The sequence below is a fragment of the Vidua chalybeata genome, chromosome 3 (assembly GCF_026979565.1).
Source record: "Vidua chalybeata isolate OUT-0048 chromosome 3, bVidCha1 merged haplotype, whole genome shotgun sequence".
Taxonomy (NCBI): Eukaryota; Metazoa; Chordata; class Aves; order Passeriformes; family Viduidae; genus Vidua; species Vidua chalybeata.
The window spans coordinates 64,933,060-64,954,723 of NC_071532.1; the positions used below are offsets into that span (position 1 = coordinate 64,933,060).

Consider the following 21,664-nt stretch of genomic DNA (forward strand, 5'->3'; position numbering starts at 1 on the left):
GTCTGTGCTGCAAAGGACCAATCTATCTTCCAGTATTAGCCTCCCTACCTCTCTGTGGAAGCTGGCTGGTGTGGACTGTCTCCATGGAAAGATATATTTTGTCCAAGCTCAGTGGCACACTTGGACTTGGACATATCTTCTAGATGATCTGTGGCAAAGGACCAACATGTTCCAGTTTATTCTAAGTGGCAAACCTCAACTTTGTTGCCCTTCTCTTTTGATTCTCTACTTGCTTCTCTGGATTGCCTTATGCTAACCTCAAATTTCTTGTTCTTGCTTTCAAGAACCTTGGCAGCAGTAGGACTGCTTGTCTGGTCCTGTCATTTTTTTTTTCTGCACCTTTCTCTATGTCAGTGATACCAGCCTTCAACCATTCACTTATTCACACCTCCTACAAGCAAACATCTCTCCTGCTTCTCTGCTGCCCTAATCTATGCACTGACTTCTGAACTCAGCCTCCTGCTGTGATGCACATAGGCAAAAAGCCAAGTACAAATGTCTAGATTGAGGAGTGACCAGTTGTAGCTGACAGGTGTTTCTTTATGAAAATAAACCTCAGAATAAAACTATTAGGAAAAAAAGGACAGCACAGCATTCTTTAATGGTGGAATTGTTGAGGTGGTTGTTATTGACTCAATATCAAGAGGCAAATATATGTTTGCACAAGTACTAATATATATTTTCATTGCACAATGAAGTCCTTTACCTGAAAAGAGCATGTCTTCAATATTAAAAAACAGATGTAATAGTTAATTGCTGTTATTCAACAGTTAAAGTATGTTCTCTATGTAAGTGGTTCTTACTGGTATTCACCATCTGTTTTCCTAATAAAGAATTGCTGTTCAGCTGGATCTTCAGCAGTTTGTAGCTGTACTTTCTTTCAGCTTGAAATCTGAATGCTAGGAATAGGAATAGGAATAGAAGAGCCTACTGTAAAATGGCAGGTTTCCCAAACAAATACAAAGGCAGAGCTTTGAAAGTCTAATTTCTTTGGCAGGAGCTAAAAATAAAATCCTTTTATTTTATTTTCTGATCAATTGTTTAGCACAGTTGGGGTGTATTGGCAGAGCTTGATTGATTTGAGCAGAGCTACTCTGATTTATTCCAACTTAGGATCTGGCATAGAATTTCCAAAGCTCTTAGTAAGTTGTTTACACTGTACAGTATGACTAGAACAAAAGTAGCTTTATAAGGGAGCAGTAAAGTGCATTATATGGAAGTGGGACCAGGATCCTTTAGGTGTGGTTTCAATGTTTTTAGTCAAAGGTTATTTCAAATAGCTAAGTTTATCCTGCATCTCATGATGTTCAGTTACATTGCACCATCACAAATACATTTCGTGCCGAGAGACTAGTACCTCTCATGAGCTGGGAAGTGCTTGCCTGTTTTTGAAGCATCAGAGAAGGGAGGTGTTAAACTACTGCCTAACTCCTGAAAATGAATAGTACAAATATTTATTTGCCTTTTAATAATGATGATACAGGGGTCAGGATAAAGAAGATGGACTCATCTATAGGAAAATGTAATAGCTGCAGAAAAAAAAAAAAGGGGCAAGGAAGAAGGACCCAAATGTTCAAAAAAGCAACATAAATTCAGGAAGATGTCTTTTGGTGTTGAGCATGGGAGAGAGAATAGGTAAATGGGATAAAATATAGCACGGCTGACTAAATATACACTTGGGCACATACACGCTGTGAGATATTTTTAACAAGACAACCTACAGGAGCAATCATTCAAACCTTGATTTTCTGACATACAATGTCAACAGAAATATGTCAAGAATGTGATTGCATAAGGAGCAACAGACAACTAAGTGATATAGCATTTGCTTTCCTGTCATCATCTTCTGCAGTTTATTAATGAAGAGTTAGGGAAAAAAAAGGCTGTTCCACTTACATACATAATGGAAATTTAAGCTTATAAGAGAATAGTTATGACTAGTGTTTGCATAAGAAGTTTGAGAGCTGCTGGAAAACATGTTCAGAGAGGCCCCAAACAACTTGTTAGCTGTGCTAATGATATAAAATAGACTAAACTTGATAACATTTAGCAGACTAACTTATGGAAGCAAATTATTTTTTATTCACAGACCAGATTATAAAATGTCTGATTTTTATTACTGTTGCATATGGTATTGAACCTGTTGTTTACTGCAGAAACAAGAAAAATCTATTTTGAATATTAGTCCTATTAAAAAGAAACAACAAATCTTTCACCTTCCTTAAAGGAAGATGAAACACTGAAGCAATGAACAGGAAGATTGTTTAATTTCCTCCCCTGCTTTACTTAATAATAAATTATTTACAAAATTTTAAATATTCGAATTTCCTGCTTAATCAAATAAATGAATTAAAGTTTTGCATCTATTTTCCATAAGTAATGCAACGTTTTAACTGTTTATGTATTAAATCAAAGCTGGAAAGCAAAAACAAAAGACCTGAAATACTTTTTTCAGAAGGTGATTCTGACTTTCAGACTCGATATCGCCCACCTGTTTCAGACAAAGAATGTTAAAATACCAGATGTATTTTGGAGATTTTGATAGGTAGTTCCACTAAGCACTTGATATGCTGTTGCCATCATATCTGAGGTATTCAGAAACTCCAGGGATGAACACTGTGACAGGTGTTAAAAAAATGTGATCTAGAAAATCATCAGCTCCTATAAATAGGTGTCCACCAAGGACCTGATTATTTTCTAGTGCTATCTCTTTTTGTGTCAGAATAAACATTCATGGTAGTAATGCTATTTTTGCCAATAAAGAGCTACTCATGATGTTGTCTAGACAACTGTTGTGCCTAAGGGTGCTCATTTCAGAAGTGAAAATGTGTTCAAATTGCTATTTGGACTGTTTTTTCTTAGGTGGTTGGTGTAACTTTGGATCTCACCTATGGTTTTCTTTACTGGCTTGTGCAAGATAGTCTATATCTAAACCTATACAGAGCTTCTCTCTGCAAAGAAGGGTAAGTAAATGCATAGCAGAGATAAGAAAGTCTGTATTTTCTAGTTTTTGTCATACTCTTTAAGAAAAAGTTGTTCAGTGCTGGGCACATTATTTACTAATTTAACAACAAACAAAAGGAAGAGGTAATGATCATGGCTAGCTGATGGCAAGCCACATGTTGTGGTGGTTGATAACACAGTTTTACAGTGAGAGAAACAAGGTATGGGACTATGGGACACCAACTGAACTGAGATCATGCTCATCAATTTTTAGACTTAGCTTTAGGAAATAATTGCTGCTTATTGTCTACTTTATCTTGGCATTTACAACACTTGACAGTTTCCAAGTGCCTGCAGCTCTGTAACTGCCTCATCTTTCACAAATCTCAGGACTTGAACTGACACCACTTTCTCACTTGAGCAAACAGTACTCAGCAGGCTTTCCTCTTGATCATGAATGTGAAATGGCTGCATAACTCCAGAAAGGCAAAGTTCAATAAGACAAAACATAACAATGTTTATGGGTTATCTTGATTATATACTAAAGCCTTGAGAAAAATGGTGGTTTTTCTCTAAGTGCAAAGTGTATAATGCATAATAGTTTGTGAAATTATGTTTTTGCTCCTTTGCATGTGGAGAATGTGATTATATTAATTTTTTTCAAGCATCAGATTAAACTGCTTAAACTTAATAGAGCAGCATCTGTATTTACATGTGCCCATAATGTTGCAGGCTGGCTTTGTGTGGAATCAGATGAATTTTCTAGACTTGCTATGTTGCTTGTTAGATAGACTTGCTATGATTAATGGTAAACACTTAAAGAATCAAAATGTGTTGATTAATTTTATCTGGAACATACAGCTCCATTATGAACCAATTGGCAGCCATAAATCATGGTCCCTGGCATGCCAGAATACAGAGATTAGAAGTGATCCATCCTAATGGACCTGATGGTGTGTCAAAGCTTTTCCAAATTTGTTTTGGATGGCATGTGTCTAAGCTCAAAGACATTTCTGAGATGGTAAAATGACACTTCTTACCACATATTTTATCTCTTACCAAGATAAATTGGGATCTAAAAAGGCCTGTAAGTTTTGACATACAATATACAATGCAGATTAAATCACCAGTGATCCCAGTGAAGAAAAATGTTAATAGATCTTAGTAAATAATGGAAGGAAACTAGCAGGGTCAAATAAATCTGGGTTCCTGATGCAGTGAAGTAGAATGAATCTCATGCTCTGAGGTAGACTTCACTGGAAGTGAAAATTCAGTGGAAATGCTAAGAGAAGGTGGGCTGATTTTTCAAAATATTCATTTTTTTGCACCTATGCAGCAGAATTTTAAACCATTTTATAATTGTTTTCCAGTGAAATAAAGAGAATGAAGGTCTTTTTGTTCTTTCTGCAATGCCTCATATTCTGAAAAGTGTTCTGCTTTAAAGAGCTTAAAGAAAAATTTTTGATTTGACTTCCTGTCTCTTACCTTTTAGAATTTGAATTATAAGTATTAAGAACTTGAACTATAAGGAACTTAAAAATATGTCAAACATTGCATAAATCTGTTCCCTCTACATGTGTGCTATCAGTTTGCTAATTTCATACTTGTTTCCACAGTTGTAGTAATGCCATCATCACGGAATTTGCAGCATGGAGTACTTCAGAAATATCTCAGGGTGCACTGGAATACTACAGTGGTCGTCTGTTCTGGATTAATAGGCTTCAGCTGATTACAGTGCAGGAAGTCAATCAGAGCCTTAGCATTCCCTTCTCACAACCAGCACAGTTTACAGCCTTTACCCTTGTTCAGGCATCACTTAAACCTTTGCCAGGTACAATATTTTCTTTATCTAAACTCCTCAATAAAGGTATTCACTGTCAGTCTGAAATTCTTCATTCTTGAAATTATTTAGGCATTTGACAAAAGATAAGGTCAAGAGCAACTTATTAATAAATATATTAATAACTTATTAATAAATATATCAGGATACACCTGATATATGTATATATATATCACCTGATAAATATATCAGGAAAATATGCTATTATAAAAGCTGATGGTATATGTATGGATAAAAAGAATATGTGTTGTTGTTGTTGTTTCTAATTAATGTTGGCTTACAGGATTTACTTTCATGTTCTAAGTCATGTTTGAATAGTCCATCTAATCCTCACATTCCTTAGCTTATTATTATTTCTTCTGTTTATGGACAGGAAATTTTTCTTCTACACCAAAAGTGATTCCAGATTCAGTGCCAGAGTCTTCTTTCAGAATTAAAGGAAATTTCACAAGTTTCCACATCACTTGGAGTCCCTCCACAGAGGTGGAATGGGGAACTGTCTTTTACTGCGTGGGATCCAAAGCTCTACAAGTGAGGATATTGATGCAATCCCTCCCTATAATCTATGTGTATTACTGCATGTACTATCTGATACATCTATTTTTAAAAAGAAATGGAGTTTGTTTCTTCTCTGGCATTTACAAATTGGCCAAGAACCAAACTAAATTGCGAACACAGTGCAAGTTGTCCAGTTTCTCCACCACTGCAGTCAGCAGTAGCTCTGGGCTAGTGGCTGGGATGTGAATACCCAGGCAAGGAGATCCCAGTGATCAAAAATTTGTGAGAAAGCCTCTCAAAGTAACTCAGAAAAAGAAGCGTCCCCTGAGATGACAGTGGGACAGACTTTGCTTGAATGTGGAATCTAGCCTTCATCCCCCCTTTAGTGCATTTGGCAAGCTTTACTTTAAATTCAAAGGGTAGATTGCTGGCACATCACTACCCATCACTACAGTGCCACAGGAGCTGGTGAAACAATGACCACTCACAGGAAGAGAAGCTGTGTTTTGATTTAGGTGACCAGTTTGGTGAGGGAATTTTGGAAAACTGAAGGTCTTTTGAGCAGGAATAAGGTCTTGCTTTATTTTGTTCTGTTTAATTTCATTTGCAGTCTCTGGAGAGTGAAGGATGCCTTCAACCCCATAATCTGACAGTGCCATCCTACCGAGTGGATTGGTTGGAGCCATTTGCACTCTTTGATTTTACTGTCACTCCGTACACATACTGGGGCAAGGCACCAATGACATCTGTATCCCTTCGAGCCCCTGAAGGAGGTACTCCTAAAATTTTACATCCTCTTCTTCGTGTGTAATGGGTACTGGGAGCAGCTCAATGTCAGCAAGTGAAACCCTGGTGAAGGATGAGCAGCTTTCAGAGCTGGTTAGCTGCAGGCAGAATTGCAAGGACATGTTTCTGAGCATCTTTGGCAATCATCTATTGCATACATAAATGCAGACAATTGAAGTAATTGAATTCAGAACAGAAAAATGCAGGACAATATATCCAGCATGTGCCTGTGACTATGAGCAAGAAAGAGAACCTGAATTCATTACAATGTACACGAAAGGCTGCATGCAATATCTTAACCACTTAGTAGATTTTTAAAAGATGTTATGCGCATTTTACACTTGCTTCAGTGTTTATTTTTGTTCTTATGCATGTCAAAATTAAGTTAGCTAAAATACAGTGTTGAGTGACTGAAGCACTGAGAAAGCTTGTGAGATGCAGTAGATTTTGAAGTGAATAGTAGAGGGGATAGAATATGCTCTGTGTTGTAAAAATTTTTACAGCCCCATAGTTACATACATACTTAGCTAAATAAATATGTCCCAATCTCATTGCAGTAGTGCATTTTTTTTCCTGTTTATAATGCTCTTTCTTTTGGCTAGGCAAGTTAAAATCAGATAGCTTCACATCAATGAAAAACAGAAAGGAATAACCATTAAGTTTTAGATAATCTTCTGTAGAATTAGTTATGAGGTAGGGTTTGTGTTTTAACAGGAGTATTTTGTTCTGTGTATTTTATCTTTATTTTTTTATACAGTTCCTTCAGCCCCTAGGAACCCTAGAATATATGTGTTACAAAATAACCTACATGGAAGTGATGGGAAAGTCCTTGTGGAGTTCAGGTGGGACAGACCTGAAAGGGATAATGGAATATTAATGCAGTTCAGGGTTTACTATCAGATAGTGAATCAGAGCAGCACTGCCAGCACTTTCCTGGAGTGGATTGAAAGCAATGTTAAACCCACCCAGATGCAGTTTTCTCTCAAGGATGTGCTTCCCAGCCTCACAGTAAGGTTTCAGGTATGAAAAATTACTAAGCTTGTCTCGTGCTAGATGGTAGATGTTATCTGTGCAGTCTGATGTGTTTGCCTGGGAGATGTTTTTTGGCTTGGGGCAAGAGCTTGTGGTTTCTGTTTGTAGAACTGCTGATTTGCTGACTCACCCATGGATACCTGGCTTAACCTCTCTGTGTATCATGTTGTTCACTTAATGGTGAAGCCCAAAAAGAAACTTTTCCGGAGGTTTCCCCAAGCCATTGCTAGAAACTGCAAGTTGAACACAGATTCACCTGATCTGGTGGAGAGTGACAGGCCTTTTGAACAGAGCCACAGTTTGAGAAATTCAAGGACTCATGTGACTTCCATGGAAAGAGACTTCCAGTTCAAAACTTGTCAAGGAGTCGTATATTCATTGGGATAAATGTTTTGGAACAGACAGAATGTGTGCTTGAAAGACAAGTTAAAACTATGAGAGCATGTAACAGACCAGATACTAATAAGAGAGAACAGCATGTTGGTTGCAAGATCAACAAATAGTAGGAATTGTTCCAGGCTGGGAAAGGAAACAAAAAGACTGTCTGGAATCCTTTTAGCTCTAACTGTTAGATGCAGCGTGGATTGTCAATCTCTGGGCCACTGCTTAAAGTTCTCTTCATAGCCTCGGTCTCAACTTGAATGTAGCCTTTGAACTGACCAACACAGCCTTATGTCAAACAGAGTACACACTAATGTTTCTAGATGACATAAGTCAGACAGGGGTTTTGTTTCTGTTGACTCTAAAGGCTCTCAAGTGCAGTCATTTATGCTGTTACTTAACATAAGTATCAATCTCCTGTCTCACAGGTGCAGGCCTTCACCTCTGTAGGTCCAGGACCTTTGTCTGATATGACAGAGAGGAATTCATCAGGTATGGATGATTTAGTTGCCATCTCATGGTTTGTGTGCAATAGCTGGTGAAAATGACAGTACAAGAATTTGGCAATCTGATAAATAGCCTCCAACACTTTATGTAACATAAAACAGCAGACACAAAGGAAGAAATGGTTACATCCTCTGATACCAAAGATTAACACAGTCTTTATCATTAGACTAAATTTTGGGAATTTCAAACCTTTCCTCAAAACTATGCTAAATTATCTTTTCTATACAAGTCAGGGTAGCAAGGAACAGTAGGTTTTTACCTGTAATCTGTATACTGCTAGAGATCATAATATAGTTCTAGTTTTTCTGTTAAAGGTAATTAAATGAGCAAATCTGTTTTACTGTGCTTAAATTTGTTAGGTAAGCATTCACAATGCCACTGAAAATATCTTAGTAGTTTCACTGCAATGACAAGAGGGCATCTCATTACTTTATTTATTTACTGTGGCATGCAACCAAATATAATAAGTTCAGACCCATTGTTTATTTGTATCTCATACTTGCTTTCCTTATGAACAACTGTGTTTATCTAGGATGGGTTTTTTTGGTTAATTGTGCTGTGCTCTTTTCCTTCCAGATCTTTTCCCTATCCCAACTCTAATAACTATTTCTGCCAGCAAGTTGTTTCTTACTGACATAGACAGTGGTCATACCATATGGGAAATTTCAGCAAAGACTAATGTAAAGGACATCTGTTATACTGCTAACGATGACAAAGCATACCATATCACTGGAGATTCTCTTTTTATTCTGAATATACAGAATGCTTCAATGTTTCAGGTATTCCTGTGTTCACTCCCTTACTTGAGAGAATCTAGGAAAAATATCATTATGTGACCATTATTTCCATTATTTTATGGCTAACTGTGTTTTTGAAAAAGTAAAAATGATGACCAGAGTATGCTATTGTTAAAGTTGTCCTAATAATCATAAATGGTTTACTGACAAGTGCTTTGTTGATAAGATAATTTTATCAGATGTTCAATTTAAAATTCATACCAGTAAATACAAGAAATATGTATTTTGTATCACATTTAATTTAATTTAATTTAATTTTATTTACATCATTCTAATTTCAAGAATGAGGAAACAACAACTGATATTTGTGAAACAATAGTTTTGATTTGTCTAAAGATATTGCCAATCCATGACACGTCTTTATATTTTGACTTCTACTTCCCAAGTAGACATTTTTCTTTCAGAAGCAAATTGGTTTTCATAATGCCTTAACATCAGGTTGGAAAATTCTGTCCTTTTAAATTTTTTTTCTTAAGTTTTTCAAAGATGTGCGTCTTCACAATGTCACAGCCATCACAGTTGACTGGATTGCAAGACATCTCTTTGTTGCCCTGAAAACACCACAGAATGAAACTCAAATATTTTTTATTGATCTTGAGCTCAAGAAAAAATCTCTAAAAGCCTTGAACAAGCAGCTCAGCAAAAGTAATTCAACTGTATCATCTCTGTTATCATATCCTTTCTTAAGGTAAGGCACATACTACTAATAACTTTTTTAAAAGCAATTTTTAGACATGATTTTCACTAAAACTTGAACTCTTAAGGACCAAAAAGGATTTTTTATAGTGGATGAGTTTTGGCATTATGTAATTCTCAGAAAGTTTTGGATGTAGTGCCACTTCAGTACTGCTAGTTGGGCTTGGACATACCTAATTTCAAAAAGATGTCTGTGTTTGAGTAAAGATTTCAAATTATGCTTAAATACTGATAGGTTCTTCTATATGAGTAATGCAAATGAAAGTCAGCACCAGCAAAAAATTCTTTACAGTAACTATTTTGTCCAGAGTTTGCATTTAGATTGGTGAGGTTGAACTTTTCCTACTGAAAGCAATGCATTTTCTTTGATAGCCGCTTGTACTGGATGGAAGAGTTTGACAATGGCAGCCGCATGTTTTATTATGATATTCTGAACAAAACCGTGCACCACATCTTGGGACATGGCTTGGTAAAAAAACAGACGAGCAGCTACTGTACCTGTAACGTCACAGAAGCAGAGCTAGGAAGACCTATGAGTATAGATGTGTCTGACTCCAAAAATCCCCAGCTGCTTTTCATCAGAGGAAGAGATGAAATATGGGCCTCAGATGTGGATGGTTGCCACTGCTGGAGAACTATCAAAATACCAAGTATTCAAGGTCTGAGTGTCTTTTATTTTTCTAGATAGTTTGTGATTCTTGCTGTCTCTTACTTCAAACAACATTCATGTCAGAAAATAGCATTCATGAAGCACTTTGTTTATAAAACTGATTCATCTGTAGTCAATATGGACAAAATGTTTGTGTTCTGTGTTTCCAGTTGTGTACCCTGTTCATACAAACTAGGAAAAAGAGCAGTGTGAAGATGTTTACTTGATGCAAGTGCATATTCTAGTAAGATGTAAAAGAAATCTACGGTCTCAAGTGCTGCTTGTCAATAGATTGCACTTAGAATATTAACACATTATTTTGCTAGGGTTTTGTATTAGCTACACCTATTGCAGTTTATCCCAATGAAAAGATACAGCAGCAACTTATGCCTGAAAATGGCTTAATCATGTCGGGAAGGTACTTCACGCAGGTAGGGTCTTGTATGACAAGTTATCCATGTTTTACTTCTTGTGATAATAACACTTTTGGTTGCTCAGTTTTCAGCTCAGTTTTGGAGGCATGCTGGTAAAGCTGCTCTGTTACCAGATGAGCTGTCTTAGTTGCTCCTGAGAGATGGCAGATCACGGTGGTTTTTATCTTGGAAAAAAGATCGAAGTTTCTTTAGACACCTCTTTCTTTCGTGTTTTATTGCTTTTGTTTGTTAATTGAATAGCAGTTCTCATAATTATGGGTAATTAAACACCTTCAAATCTACACCTGTAAACTGGAATAGCAGTGTCTCAGCTTCATGAGACCCGCTGGAAAATATCAGAAATTTCTTCTCAAGGGGAGGTCATTGAGGATATGGTATGGCCAAGATGGCTATATTGAGTCACTCTGAATACAAGCACCCATCTGCTCTTGTAAAATCATCTCATCAGGGCTGACTATAAAACTTATTAATCCAATGTTTTCCCACAGGTAATAAAATTGGCAGCTTGACTGCAGATAAGAAATTTACATACTGGACCGTTGAAACAAAGGAATACACTGAAATTTGGCTAGCAAATAAAGAAAGCAGAAGACACTTTCTTCACAAGAGAGCAAACCACACACTGAAAATCTTAGCTTACAGCTCAGCAGCACAATCATATCCAGGTAGAGTGGATTTGGGTTGTTTTGTGAATGTTACCAGTTTCTATCAGAGCATGTATTTAAGTTGCAGGTGTGTATTTATGTAAAGTATGCTTCATGGATTTAGGTACCTGCTACAGAGAAACCATTTGCACATTTTAAAAAGGATGAATATAAGGACTGGCCTTGTGTTGGATACAATGGAAGGTCATGATGATGAACATTTCCCCTGTTTGTTAATGCCAAACTATGCCTATTTTCAAAGTTGTGTCAGGCATGGAGATTTAGAAAAGGTGGTGCATGTTACAGCACAGAAAAAGAGCTAGCATATTCCACAGTGTTGTAGCAAGAGTTTGATAGTGATCCCTGTTGTGACACAGATTTCTGAGTTTGTTCAAAACTAAAACAAAGGTCTGTCCTTCCAAAGATAAAGAGATAAGAACTCTGCTTATTAAAGTGATTTATAATGAAGTACCCAAGAGACAACTACAGGTTACATTATAGTAGACCCAGGCTTCACTTAGAACTCCTAATGTTTTAAACAAACCATTGTAGAATGATGATGAAATAAATAAAACATTAGTTTTAATAGAAAATTAAGATTCATGGTACCGATAGGGATTATCTGTAAATGCAGAGGTTTAGAACACCTACTAGCATGATGAATATATTCAAAATAATTATTGAACTCCAATTCTGCATAAAAAAAACTGGCAAATATACAAATGAATATTTTAACAAGATGAACCTCTTTGGAATAAAAAAAATTCACATTCTTTTGAGTAGCTGGTACAGTCATGCCTGCCTGTGGCTGCTTTGACCAATGCTCAGGCTATTCTTGCCAGCACCCTGGGCAAGTTTGTTCTCATGAGATCTGTGTGGGCTTGGCTTTGGTGTAGGAACCTGGTTTGGCCCTGGTACAGAATGTGCCAATCCCTATCCTCAGGGACAGGGTTTCCTGCAAGAGTTCCAGGCTTGGCTGGTGCAGAAAGGGAAGAACCAAATTTCAGTTCAAATGGATTATTTCTATCCAGAGATCCCCACGGAGATTTTCTAATTTACATTGACAGCTCCAAATATATTTGGAGGAATATGCATGAACCTGACTTTGGTAGCAATGGCAGGGTTGCTCACTTTGGGAGAAAATATCTTAACTATGAGGTCAGTTGTTGTGGCTGAAGGGCAAGAACTGGTCCTTGTACCTCCTTCCCTGTGCACATGCCTAAATTTCTTCCTTCTTAGCAGGAAGTCAATTTAATTTATTTTTATTTTGTTTTTGAAAGTACATCAAGTGATGAGGAATTTTCTCCAGACTCCTTTTCTGCCTCCCAGATTTGTCCCTCATTATCTGTTTTTACATTACATATGGAAAGCTGTTTGGAAGAAAAAAAACAAATAACATTTAATTGCTAGAGAAAGGCAATGTCTATGCAGCATATCTGTCTTTCCTGTAACAGGCAAGTTTGGGCTCATCTGTATGTACTGCTCTGACAACACAGAAACTACAATTTGCTACATCTTCTACAAAGATGTAGCAAATTGTAAAAACTACATCTTTTACTTCAAGAAGAACCTAAATTCTTTAATAAAAGTTTTTTTAATAAAAGTTTTATCTTGTTAAAGATAAATAAGTGTTTCTCTGAGTACCACTATTTCTGTGTCCATGAAAGTAATCAAATAAAGGTGGAATTTTCTTCTGTTTCTTTGTGAGAATAGAAAGAATAATTTGTAGCTATGCTTTCTCATATGAATGTTGGTAGAATCCCATGCAAGTTTGGATTGGTCCAGCCATAATTTTAATTTTTAATCTTTTGATGCCTTTCCTAGATAAAGGATGCCTGATTCTCTTGCCAGACACTGAGAAACCTACTATCCTTGCTATGACTAACACCAGTTTTACATTAAGCTTGCCATCTGTCACACCACAGCAGCTCTGCCCTGGCATATCCCAGCCTACACCGACGTATCTGGTATTTTCCAGACAAATGACAAACATCTGCAGGAACCCAAGACAATGTTTGTCTGCTCCACAGCAAAAAACATTGGTATGGCTACTTCACACAGAAATGCATGGGATATCATCTATAAACAGGGAATGTGATATCACTTTTAGTGATTTTATGAACCATTCTGTACCTTTCTGTCAGTGAGTTTTTCCATTTCTACATCCCAACAGTAATTGTCCTTTCTCTATGGTATTTGGTAAGTGGTAAATTCCTTAATTTTCCTTTGTGCAAGAACCCCCCTACTTTTTGTCTTGTTTTTTGGTATGTGCTTTCTTTTCTGTAGGGACCTATTACTGAAACTGTGATTCTAACATTCTTTTTTTAAACACTAAAGTGTATTACAATGCAAAACCACTAGTGCATTACTTTTTTTAACACACATTTCATTGACAGATGATTGGGTTGACATATGACTCTCTTTTCTAAGAATGCATATTTATTATCTGGTTTTGACTTACAGGAATATCAGGGTCCTATTGCTGTCTTAGAGAACCTACAGCCATTTTCAAGTTATGCCATACAAGTTGCAGTGAAAAACTATTATTCAGATGAGGAAGTGCTGCCTGTGGGAGAAGGCATAGTTGGCACAACTCTGTATGGAGGTTTGTTTCATATTTTATTCTGAATTTGAACAGAGTTCTCATCTCATTTAGAGAAAGGTGTATGAAAGTTTGGGTTGTAAATCAGAAAGTGGACAAATAATCTGCTTAAAATATAAGCTGGGTAGATCTTTGCAAGGTTTTGGCAAGAAGGCTTGATGAATTTGAAAGATTCATTCAATATATTTGTATATATTATTTAATATTTTGGCTTATTTGCTTCCTGAGGAAAGATAAATTATGGTTAAAAATGGCTAAACAGTTGCAGTTTCTGCCTTGCAACACATCTTTAAGTAAGTTGTATTTGAATGTATGTGTGGTTATGTAAGTTTAAATATCTGTGTTATGTATTCGTTCAATGTTAAGATTTTTTCCCTTGGCTTGATGTCACTCTCATGATTGCTCTTTCTAAGGGTAATACAGATTTGTTTTGTTGTGAACCAGGCTGAAAAGACAACGATCCATTTTCATTTTTGTCCTGAATGAAAACAGCTCATTTTCAGTTGATTTCAAGAATTTTGATGTGCCCTTTCAGTCCTTGTTCTTTGAGAATACTACAGTCTGAGCTAAATGCCTCCCATGCTTGTAAATACCTCAATTAGGGCAGGAAGATGCTTCTACTCATTCCCTGCTTCACTCTACCTGTTTGCAGCTGTGGGTCAGCTACTGTGCCAGTCTCCTTGAAGCTCTTGATGTCTTCCAGAAAGAAAAGGATCACACAAAAGCTGCATGCTATGCTTTTGCATGTGTTGCAGCCCAACCCAATAGAACTACCTTGCTCAGCACTTTTTCTTGTTTTGCATGTGTAATTTTGTACATGCACACTTGTCTTTATGAGGAGCTGCCTTTGTGCTCCTCTTCAGATAACTTTCTCAGTGCTTCTGCTGAACTCTCTTGCTGAAAACACAGAAAGCCATTATAAGAGGTAGATATTTCCCATAGTGGACATAGTGCTTGCTCTTCTCTTGAGTCAGTTTTGCTCTGTTGTTCCTGGTGTCACCAGCCAGTGTCACCTTGATCTACATAAACTCTTCACTTCCAAAGCCATCAGGCACCTCTCTTAATTCCTAAGTCAGAGAGTCAGAATTATAGCCAAGTCTACATGACAGCATACCTGTGCTTTGCTGAAAGACTGGGGAGGTGGTACCCAGGAATACTTGGTGTTGAACTTACTGGGATGTGGGAATGCTGCAGCCCCCATCTTCATTAGTTTTCTTGCCTGGGTCTTGTTCTGCAGAGTTGGAGCAGTTCTTTTTTTGAGAGAGGGAAAGGGAGTGAAACTGAGAGGCACAGCAGCCTCTGGCCCTTGGCTCCCTTAGCCCAGCTGCATCAGGGCTGGCTGTGGCTGGCACAGAGCCGTGCAGGCTGCACAGCTGTGCATGTGGATATTGCTGTGGCATGCAGTGAGGGAGCCATAGCAGAACTCCTAAGGTTTTCCTTTACCTCTTTTTATCTCTCCTTGGATTTTGTCTGCTTCAGAAGTTGATGGAATAACTGGAATTGAAGTACAGACAGCCACCACTGCGTTTTTCTTACTTTCCTCAATGTCTCTTTCCCCTAGTGATCAACTGTGCCCAAGAAAACATTTTATCCAGAATACCTGTCAACAAGTACACTCCAGGAGTTCTGATTTCCCTTTTCCTTTCCTTAGGGATGCACTCTTTAAAGATTTCTTTAAAGGTTCATTCATAGAATAATCAGTCTCTTTTTGCCACCATTGTCCAGAGGAGAGCATCACCTGTGAGCTGCCAGTGCCTTCTCTTATGCACAGATCATTCCCTGTTTTTTTTTTTTTTTTTATCCTGGGAGTAGTCACATTTTTTTCCCTTAAAAACCCTCTATTTAAGGTGAACTTTTTATTTTTCAAATGGAAGTGAAACAAGAGGTGCAGGCATATTGCCACCCTTCTCATGGAATCCAGACATGCTATACTTTGAGAGTTTCTAGTTCAACTATGCTGGGTATTTTTCTCTTAACAGTCAGATGCCTTAGCATCTGCACCATAAAGCAAATAGGCTCCCATCCTATCCGGATCTCTGAATATTGTGAGAATACTGGTCTCTTCTACCATGCCTGCAGTGAGAGGACTGGAGGCAATAGCCTTTATCTGAGATGGAAGATTCAGATTAGACATCAAAAAAATGTTTACACTGTTCAGGTGGTCAGGCACTGGAATAAGTTTCCCAGGGAGGTGGTGGATTCATCATCCCTGGAGGTATTTTGAGGCACCTGGTGTTGGGTGATGTGGTTTAGTGGTTTAGGGGTTACAGTGGTAGCTTTGGTTGACAGTTGGATTTAATGATCTGAAAGGTCTCTTCCAACCTTGATGATTCAACCTTGCTATGGAGTCTGTGGAGAAAAACGAACAATCAAAAACCCCAAAACTACCCAACAATTCTAGCTTTCTATGAATAGATTTCAATTCTTTGCATGGGATTCCACATCTGCAATATAAAATTTGTGTGATGCATTGATTGAATAACATTAAATACTATTGGGATGTGGAAAGAATTGACACAATTACTTTTTTATGGTAAACTGTGCTATCCTGCAGCAATGTACACCCTTTCTGTGATGAAACATAAAGGTAGAGTACGAAATAGGAGACTGGATTGCTCCACTCAAATGGAATTTTTTAGTCTCATGTTAAAATGAAACATGAAACTCAGAATAGGCTTCTCTAGTTGGGACAAAATGAAAAATCTGGATGGAAATCAGGTCTTAGATAAAAAGTAAACCAAATCAACAAAAACCCTCACCCTAGCCTACAAACACTATTTTGAATAGATACTTGTATCAGCATTCAGAGCTTTACACAATTTGTTGAAAAACTTCCAGCCAGCTGTAAATAGAAGGTATATGTGTCCTGACACTTATGTTCTCAATTTCATGAATGTAACTGCCAGTTTAAATTGTAATCAGATGCTGCTAGAGCCTCTTGAAGTGTGTACACTATTTAACACCTCAGAAGCTGTGTGAATTCCCTCAATGCCTTTTTCTCAATTCTCTAATGAAGTGAAAGAAGCCTGGAATAATTTATGATTTCCATCAAATAGCAAAATAGAGGGAATGAAAAAAAGAGGACGACAATGCATTGCTCTTGCCACAGAGTGTCACTCTTACTCCACATATGTTTTAGCTGGACAAATAAGAAATTTGTCCTTTCCTAGTCTAGTTTCTGTATATTTCATTAAATAATCTGTAGTTTTGCTACTAGGATATGAATTAAAACATATGGACTCATAATTTTGATATGTTGGGAACATAAATAGTGTTATGTTGGGAATGTAAATAGTGTTAAATACTTGTTAACTTTTTACCTCTCTGGACAGCTCAATAGGAAATAAAGAATTTTTTATACAGAGTAGGAACATGCCATATACCATTACGAGGTCCATGATATTAAAGCTTCAAAGGAAGGGTTGACCTTTCCAGAACAATTAATGATTAACCAGCTGGTATAGACATCTGACCGGCAAACCAATTTCTTCCTTACACAGCTCAGCCAGACTCTATTTCTGAGCAAAATTTTAATTTATGGGAAATAATGCTTAGTTTTGGGTTTTCTTCCCTCATAAGTTTCTGTTCAAGAAAAGACTTTCCAGTTGGAATAGTGCACAGGCTTTTTTTTTTTTTTTGGTGTGCATATTAAGTAAGCACGATATTAAATTCACATCTGAGACCCTGATTAGGAAACTAAGAAGGAGCAGGAATTCAGTGATATGACTGTAAATGTAGAGGTATGGGGCAGCAGCTGTTTCCCTGTTGTTGTTCAGTTTTTTTGGGTTTTTTGTCTGCTTGCATATTAGGATAGCCAAGAAGATACTAAAAGTCCCTCAAAATATTTTGAACTTGTCCACAGCTGACTTACTATACCAGAATATGAGTTTTACATGTGTAGAGTTTCAGTTCTGTGAATGAATCATAGTAATACACTGACACCCTTCTTTTATTTCCTTGGTGACATTTCTTGACTGCTCTAAAAGGGAGATTAATTTTTCTTTCTGTTTCAGTCCCAGAGGCAGTTAACACTATTAAAACATTAGTTTTGTCTGACACCACCATCAACATATCTTGGAGTGAACCTCTGAAGCCAAATGGACCTCTTGAATCCATCCGCTATCAAATCTCTGTCAATTTACTGCCTCCTGTCCCAGCAACACCTTTACGAAAAAGTGAATTTTCAAATGGGATGCTTTCCTGGTCTGTCAGTGGTCTCCAGTCTGGAACAAATAATTCATTCAAGGTATAATTGCAAGTAGTTTTACTGGTTTGTTCAACCTGCAAATCTTTAGACTTCTCTTCTGCAAAGCAGACAAATGAAAGTATGCCATGTGGATTCATAAGAACAAAATGCACTGCTTCTCCCTTTACAGATGAATGCTTAACAAAATAATAAATGATGCATCTGGACAGCAGGTCCATGATCAGAGTGCCATTTTCAGAAGTAACCAACACGTTATCTGCAGAATGCGCTCTGGGTATCACAAATAGAGTGATTTACACAGCTGGGAGAACTTTCAGATGATGGCAGGAGGGTATCTGTAGGTCCTAATTTGATTTTGGGCTTTTGTTAATGATTTGGATAATATAATGGGTAATATGTATACACACACATACCTAAATACCTGTATGTGTGTATCCAAGTATGCATACCTAACAGATCATATTTGCCTGTGGCTTAGTGAAAAGCAATGTGCTAAGGCACCTCTTGACTTTGTGTTTCTGTGGTTCTAAAACACTGCCTAATATGTGATGTGACATCTGATGTCTGTGTAAGAGTGTGTGGCATTTAAGAAAGATCTATAAAGAGGAGGGATTTGGTAGAAATCTGAGATGAGAAACTAAGAGTCTCTGTGGAAGAGTACTCCTGGACAGGAACTTTCAGCCTGAAGATATATAACCTTGCAGCTATAACGTGCAAAATCTTTCTACACCTTAATCTCTATTGTCTGAATACTGTAATTTGAAACTTTGATCTTCCAAACTTGGTGTTGCAAAAGCAAAGCTGCCTTTCCAACTGCTCTGGTATTGTACAGTTCATCCATTGCCTTACTAGGTTCTTGCTTTTCATCCTGATGAGAACTGGTTTTCTGAAAGTGTCCCTGTCATTGCAAAAACATTTGAGACTCCAGCTGCACCTATCAACATAGTCCCCAGAAATACCAGTTTCCAGCTAGAATGGAGAGCTCCTCTTCACATCAGTGAAACCAGCTTCTGGTTTGAGCTGCGTAAGGTAAAAATTCCTCTAAGTTTTGGGGTGGGTTTTCTTCAGATCAGAGAAAATTTAACCTACTCTGGCCTGGTAAGCAGGATAGGGTGGGTGGCAGGATGTACATGAAGAGTCTCAGTGGATAATTTGGGCACGGTGATGTCAGTCTTAGCTGCTCAGCAGGGGCAGGATGGAGTCAGCATTTGCCAGGAACAAGGAGGAGTATGGCTGTAGCATTTAGTACTCCATAGTGCCAAAGGACATCCTGGATGACCTCACCAGAATTCCTTCTGAGTCTCCTGTTTCAGCAGTCCTATCCCTGTTTCCACACTGCCCTGCCCCAACTGGGATTGCAGTTGCAAATCCTATGTCTGCCCCACACAAGAAAAAGAAGAAAAGGGTTTTCAGCAATAAATATTAGCTACAACCTAGTATCTGGTGCCACAGAGAACATGAGATCCAAGGAGTAAGAAGTAAGCACTGCAGTGAGAGCAGCATGCATGGAAATTTCAGACTTCAACAGCTGAACCACTGGATGCAGAAAAAGTCATGTCCTCAACTAGATCATGCAGATTCTTTACTACAGAGAATCAGATTCAATAGACCTACACCAAGGATTTCGCTGCCCTAAAATAAATGTCACATCACAATTCCACTAAGCCACCTCCTTTCAATTGCATCATGGCAAGCTGAACTCATGGGCACAATGATCCAGAAATATAAGGGGAAGGCTCCTTTTGGCTGTGTAAAGCAGGCACTTAATCTGTTCTTTGTTACTGCCAAGACTTGTAGGATTCCTGAAAACAAAGAAGAAAATTAGGGTTTGTGTCCTTGGTCACTGAGAGGACAAAGTCCCATGGTTGAAAGAGCACCTGCGTCATGTTTCCACTATGATATTAAGAGGTGGCAAAGTAGTTAATCTACCCAGGAATAGAACTGTGACACACTTTCAGCAGAGCAAGAAAGTTGACCATAATGATATTTTATTTCTCTAGTGGCCAACAAAAAGTGACTGGTTTTCTCCTGTGAACACTACATGTGTAGGAAATCATATTTACAAGTGCAACCTCACAGGAACTCAGCCTTGGACCAACTACTTTGTAAGAGTAACGGTAGTTTACATTACAGGAGTGAAAAGCACTTCCTTTTCAACAAGCTTTAAAACTACAGGTAAGCACTGAACCCAGGATAACAAGATTTTAAGATTTTTTTGCAGGATGTGAATATTAAACATAATATTTTCAAAAATTTAGCAGGGAATTTTCTTATACTAAGACCCAATAATTCTGTTTGTTTGAAAAACGAATAACACAATACCATACCTTCAGAAGTAATAGGGGGAAAGAAAGGAGATGCATTTCCAAGTGGAGCAGAGGAAAGAGTAAGGGGAACTAAAATGAAATGCTTATAATGCAAGTGAACTCATTACTGGTGAAAGGCTGTATGTGAGTAAAAATTTTAGAATCTATCCATCAAAAAGAGAAGGCCAAGGATTCATTTTCTATAAGGATTGTTAATATAGATCCTCCTTCCTTTTGTTTGTCTAAACACCCTTGTGCACATCAGATTTTTCTCTGTGCCTGTTGGCCCTTTGTTATGCTACAAACACATTTTAAAGGTTCTGTTTCTTCCCTTGTTTGACTTAAGCTGGTGTTCCCAGTAAGCCAGGAGTTCCTAAAAGAGCTGAAGACTCCAAAAACTCTCTACAGTGGGAAAAGGCTGATGACAATGGAAGCAAACTGACTTACTACATCTTAGAGAGCAGGTAAGGAATGCATGAGAAACTCTTCCCACAGGTAGCAGCCCAGAACAAATCTGGGTGTGCAGGGCTTTTCATGATGGCTCTGATGGAAAGAACAAAATGTATATGATGCAAAAGGTCCTTCCCATTAAAATCTCTTTCTTAGATATAGTCAGTACCTATAATTTCCAGAAATTCTGGAAAACACAGAAGGAAAATAAACAGTAACATTTTCAGAGCAATCTTGAAAAACAATTATATATTTGGATCAATGTCAGTGAATTAGAAGATTTAGAGATAATTTCAAATCACAAATCTCAAGTTACATGTAGTATGTATTTTTGGCTAAAATATATGTACAAATATATTCGTATTCAGAGGACTTAAAAAAGGTGTTGTAATATTGCCAGAAATAAAGTGTTTGCACTCACGTAGGATGACTGTGTAATTTTTAAAGTGCTCTGTCATCAAATACCAATTGCCTGGGCTATTGATGGCACACCAGTGTGCCAGGTCACTCTGATTCCTGCACTGGCATTGGGAAGGGCTGATTGGGCAGCTTAGAGTATATTGCTGTGGGCAGTGACTTTGAACTTCTAAGTTTTTGACCATGACTCTGGAGAGATTTCTTTAAAGCAGTTAGTGCAAAGTTTAATTAATGCATTCTTTTAAAATTAGGAGAATCTGTCTTCTGAAATATTACAGTGATTGTTTGAAGTCATTACTGGTGGATGGAAGCAGTTTTCTAAACTCAGCCATTGTTTCTTTCTCTGTGCTTATGAAAGCTAAGGACTGACATTACTCTGAGCTGGAAATGCTCTACCTATATAAGTTTTCACCCAGACATATTTTCCTGGTGCTGTAAGCTTCCTACAGTTCTGTGAGCATGCAGGAGCACTGAC

The 21,664-nt window shown here is 37.6% G+C and overlaps 1 protein-coding gene across 1 annotated transcript in view; it reads left to right on the forward strand.

Moving 5' to 3' along the window:
• The window catches only part of ROS1 (ROS proto-oncogene 1, receptor tyrosine kinase), a 68,494-nt gene that overhangs the window by 21,793 nt on the left and 25,037 nt on the right, over positions 1 to 21,664 (forward strand). Inside the window, exons 18-33 of the mRNA XM_053938540.1 lie at positions 2,863 to 2,963; positions 4,560 to 4,774; positions 5,157 to 5,314; positions 5,892 to 6,054; positions 6,825 to 7,087; positions 7,909 to 7,972; positions 8,564 to 8,766; positions 9,261 to 9,472; positions 9,853 to 10,139; positions 11,052 to 11,228; positions 13,032 to 13,249; positions 13,671 to 13,812; positions 17,823 to 18,055; positions 18,869 to 19,045; positions 20,017 to 20,191; positions 20,669 to 20,786. Coding sequence (XP_053794515.1) covers positions 2,863 to 2,963; positions 4,560 to 4,774; positions 5,157 to 5,314; positions 5,892 to 6,054; positions 6,825 to 7,087; positions 7,909 to 7,972; positions 8,564 to 8,766; positions 9,261 to 9,472; positions 9,853 to 10,139; positions 11,052 to 11,228; positions 13,032 to 13,249; positions 13,671 to 13,812; positions 17,823 to 18,055; positions 18,869 to 19,045; positions 20,017 to 20,191; positions 20,669 to 20,786 — 2,906 coding nt within the window. The remainder of the gene's footprint in view (positions 1 to 2,862; positions 2,964 to 4,559; positions 4,775 to 5,156; positions 5,315 to 5,891; positions 6,055 to 6,824; positions 7,088 to 7,908; positions 7,973 to 8,563; positions 8,767 to 9,260; positions 9,473 to 9,852; positions 10,140 to 11,051; positions 11,229 to 13,031; positions 13,250 to 13,670; positions 13,813 to 17,822; positions 18,056 to 18,868; positions 19,046 to 20,016; positions 20,192 to 20,668; positions 20,787 to 21,664) is intronic.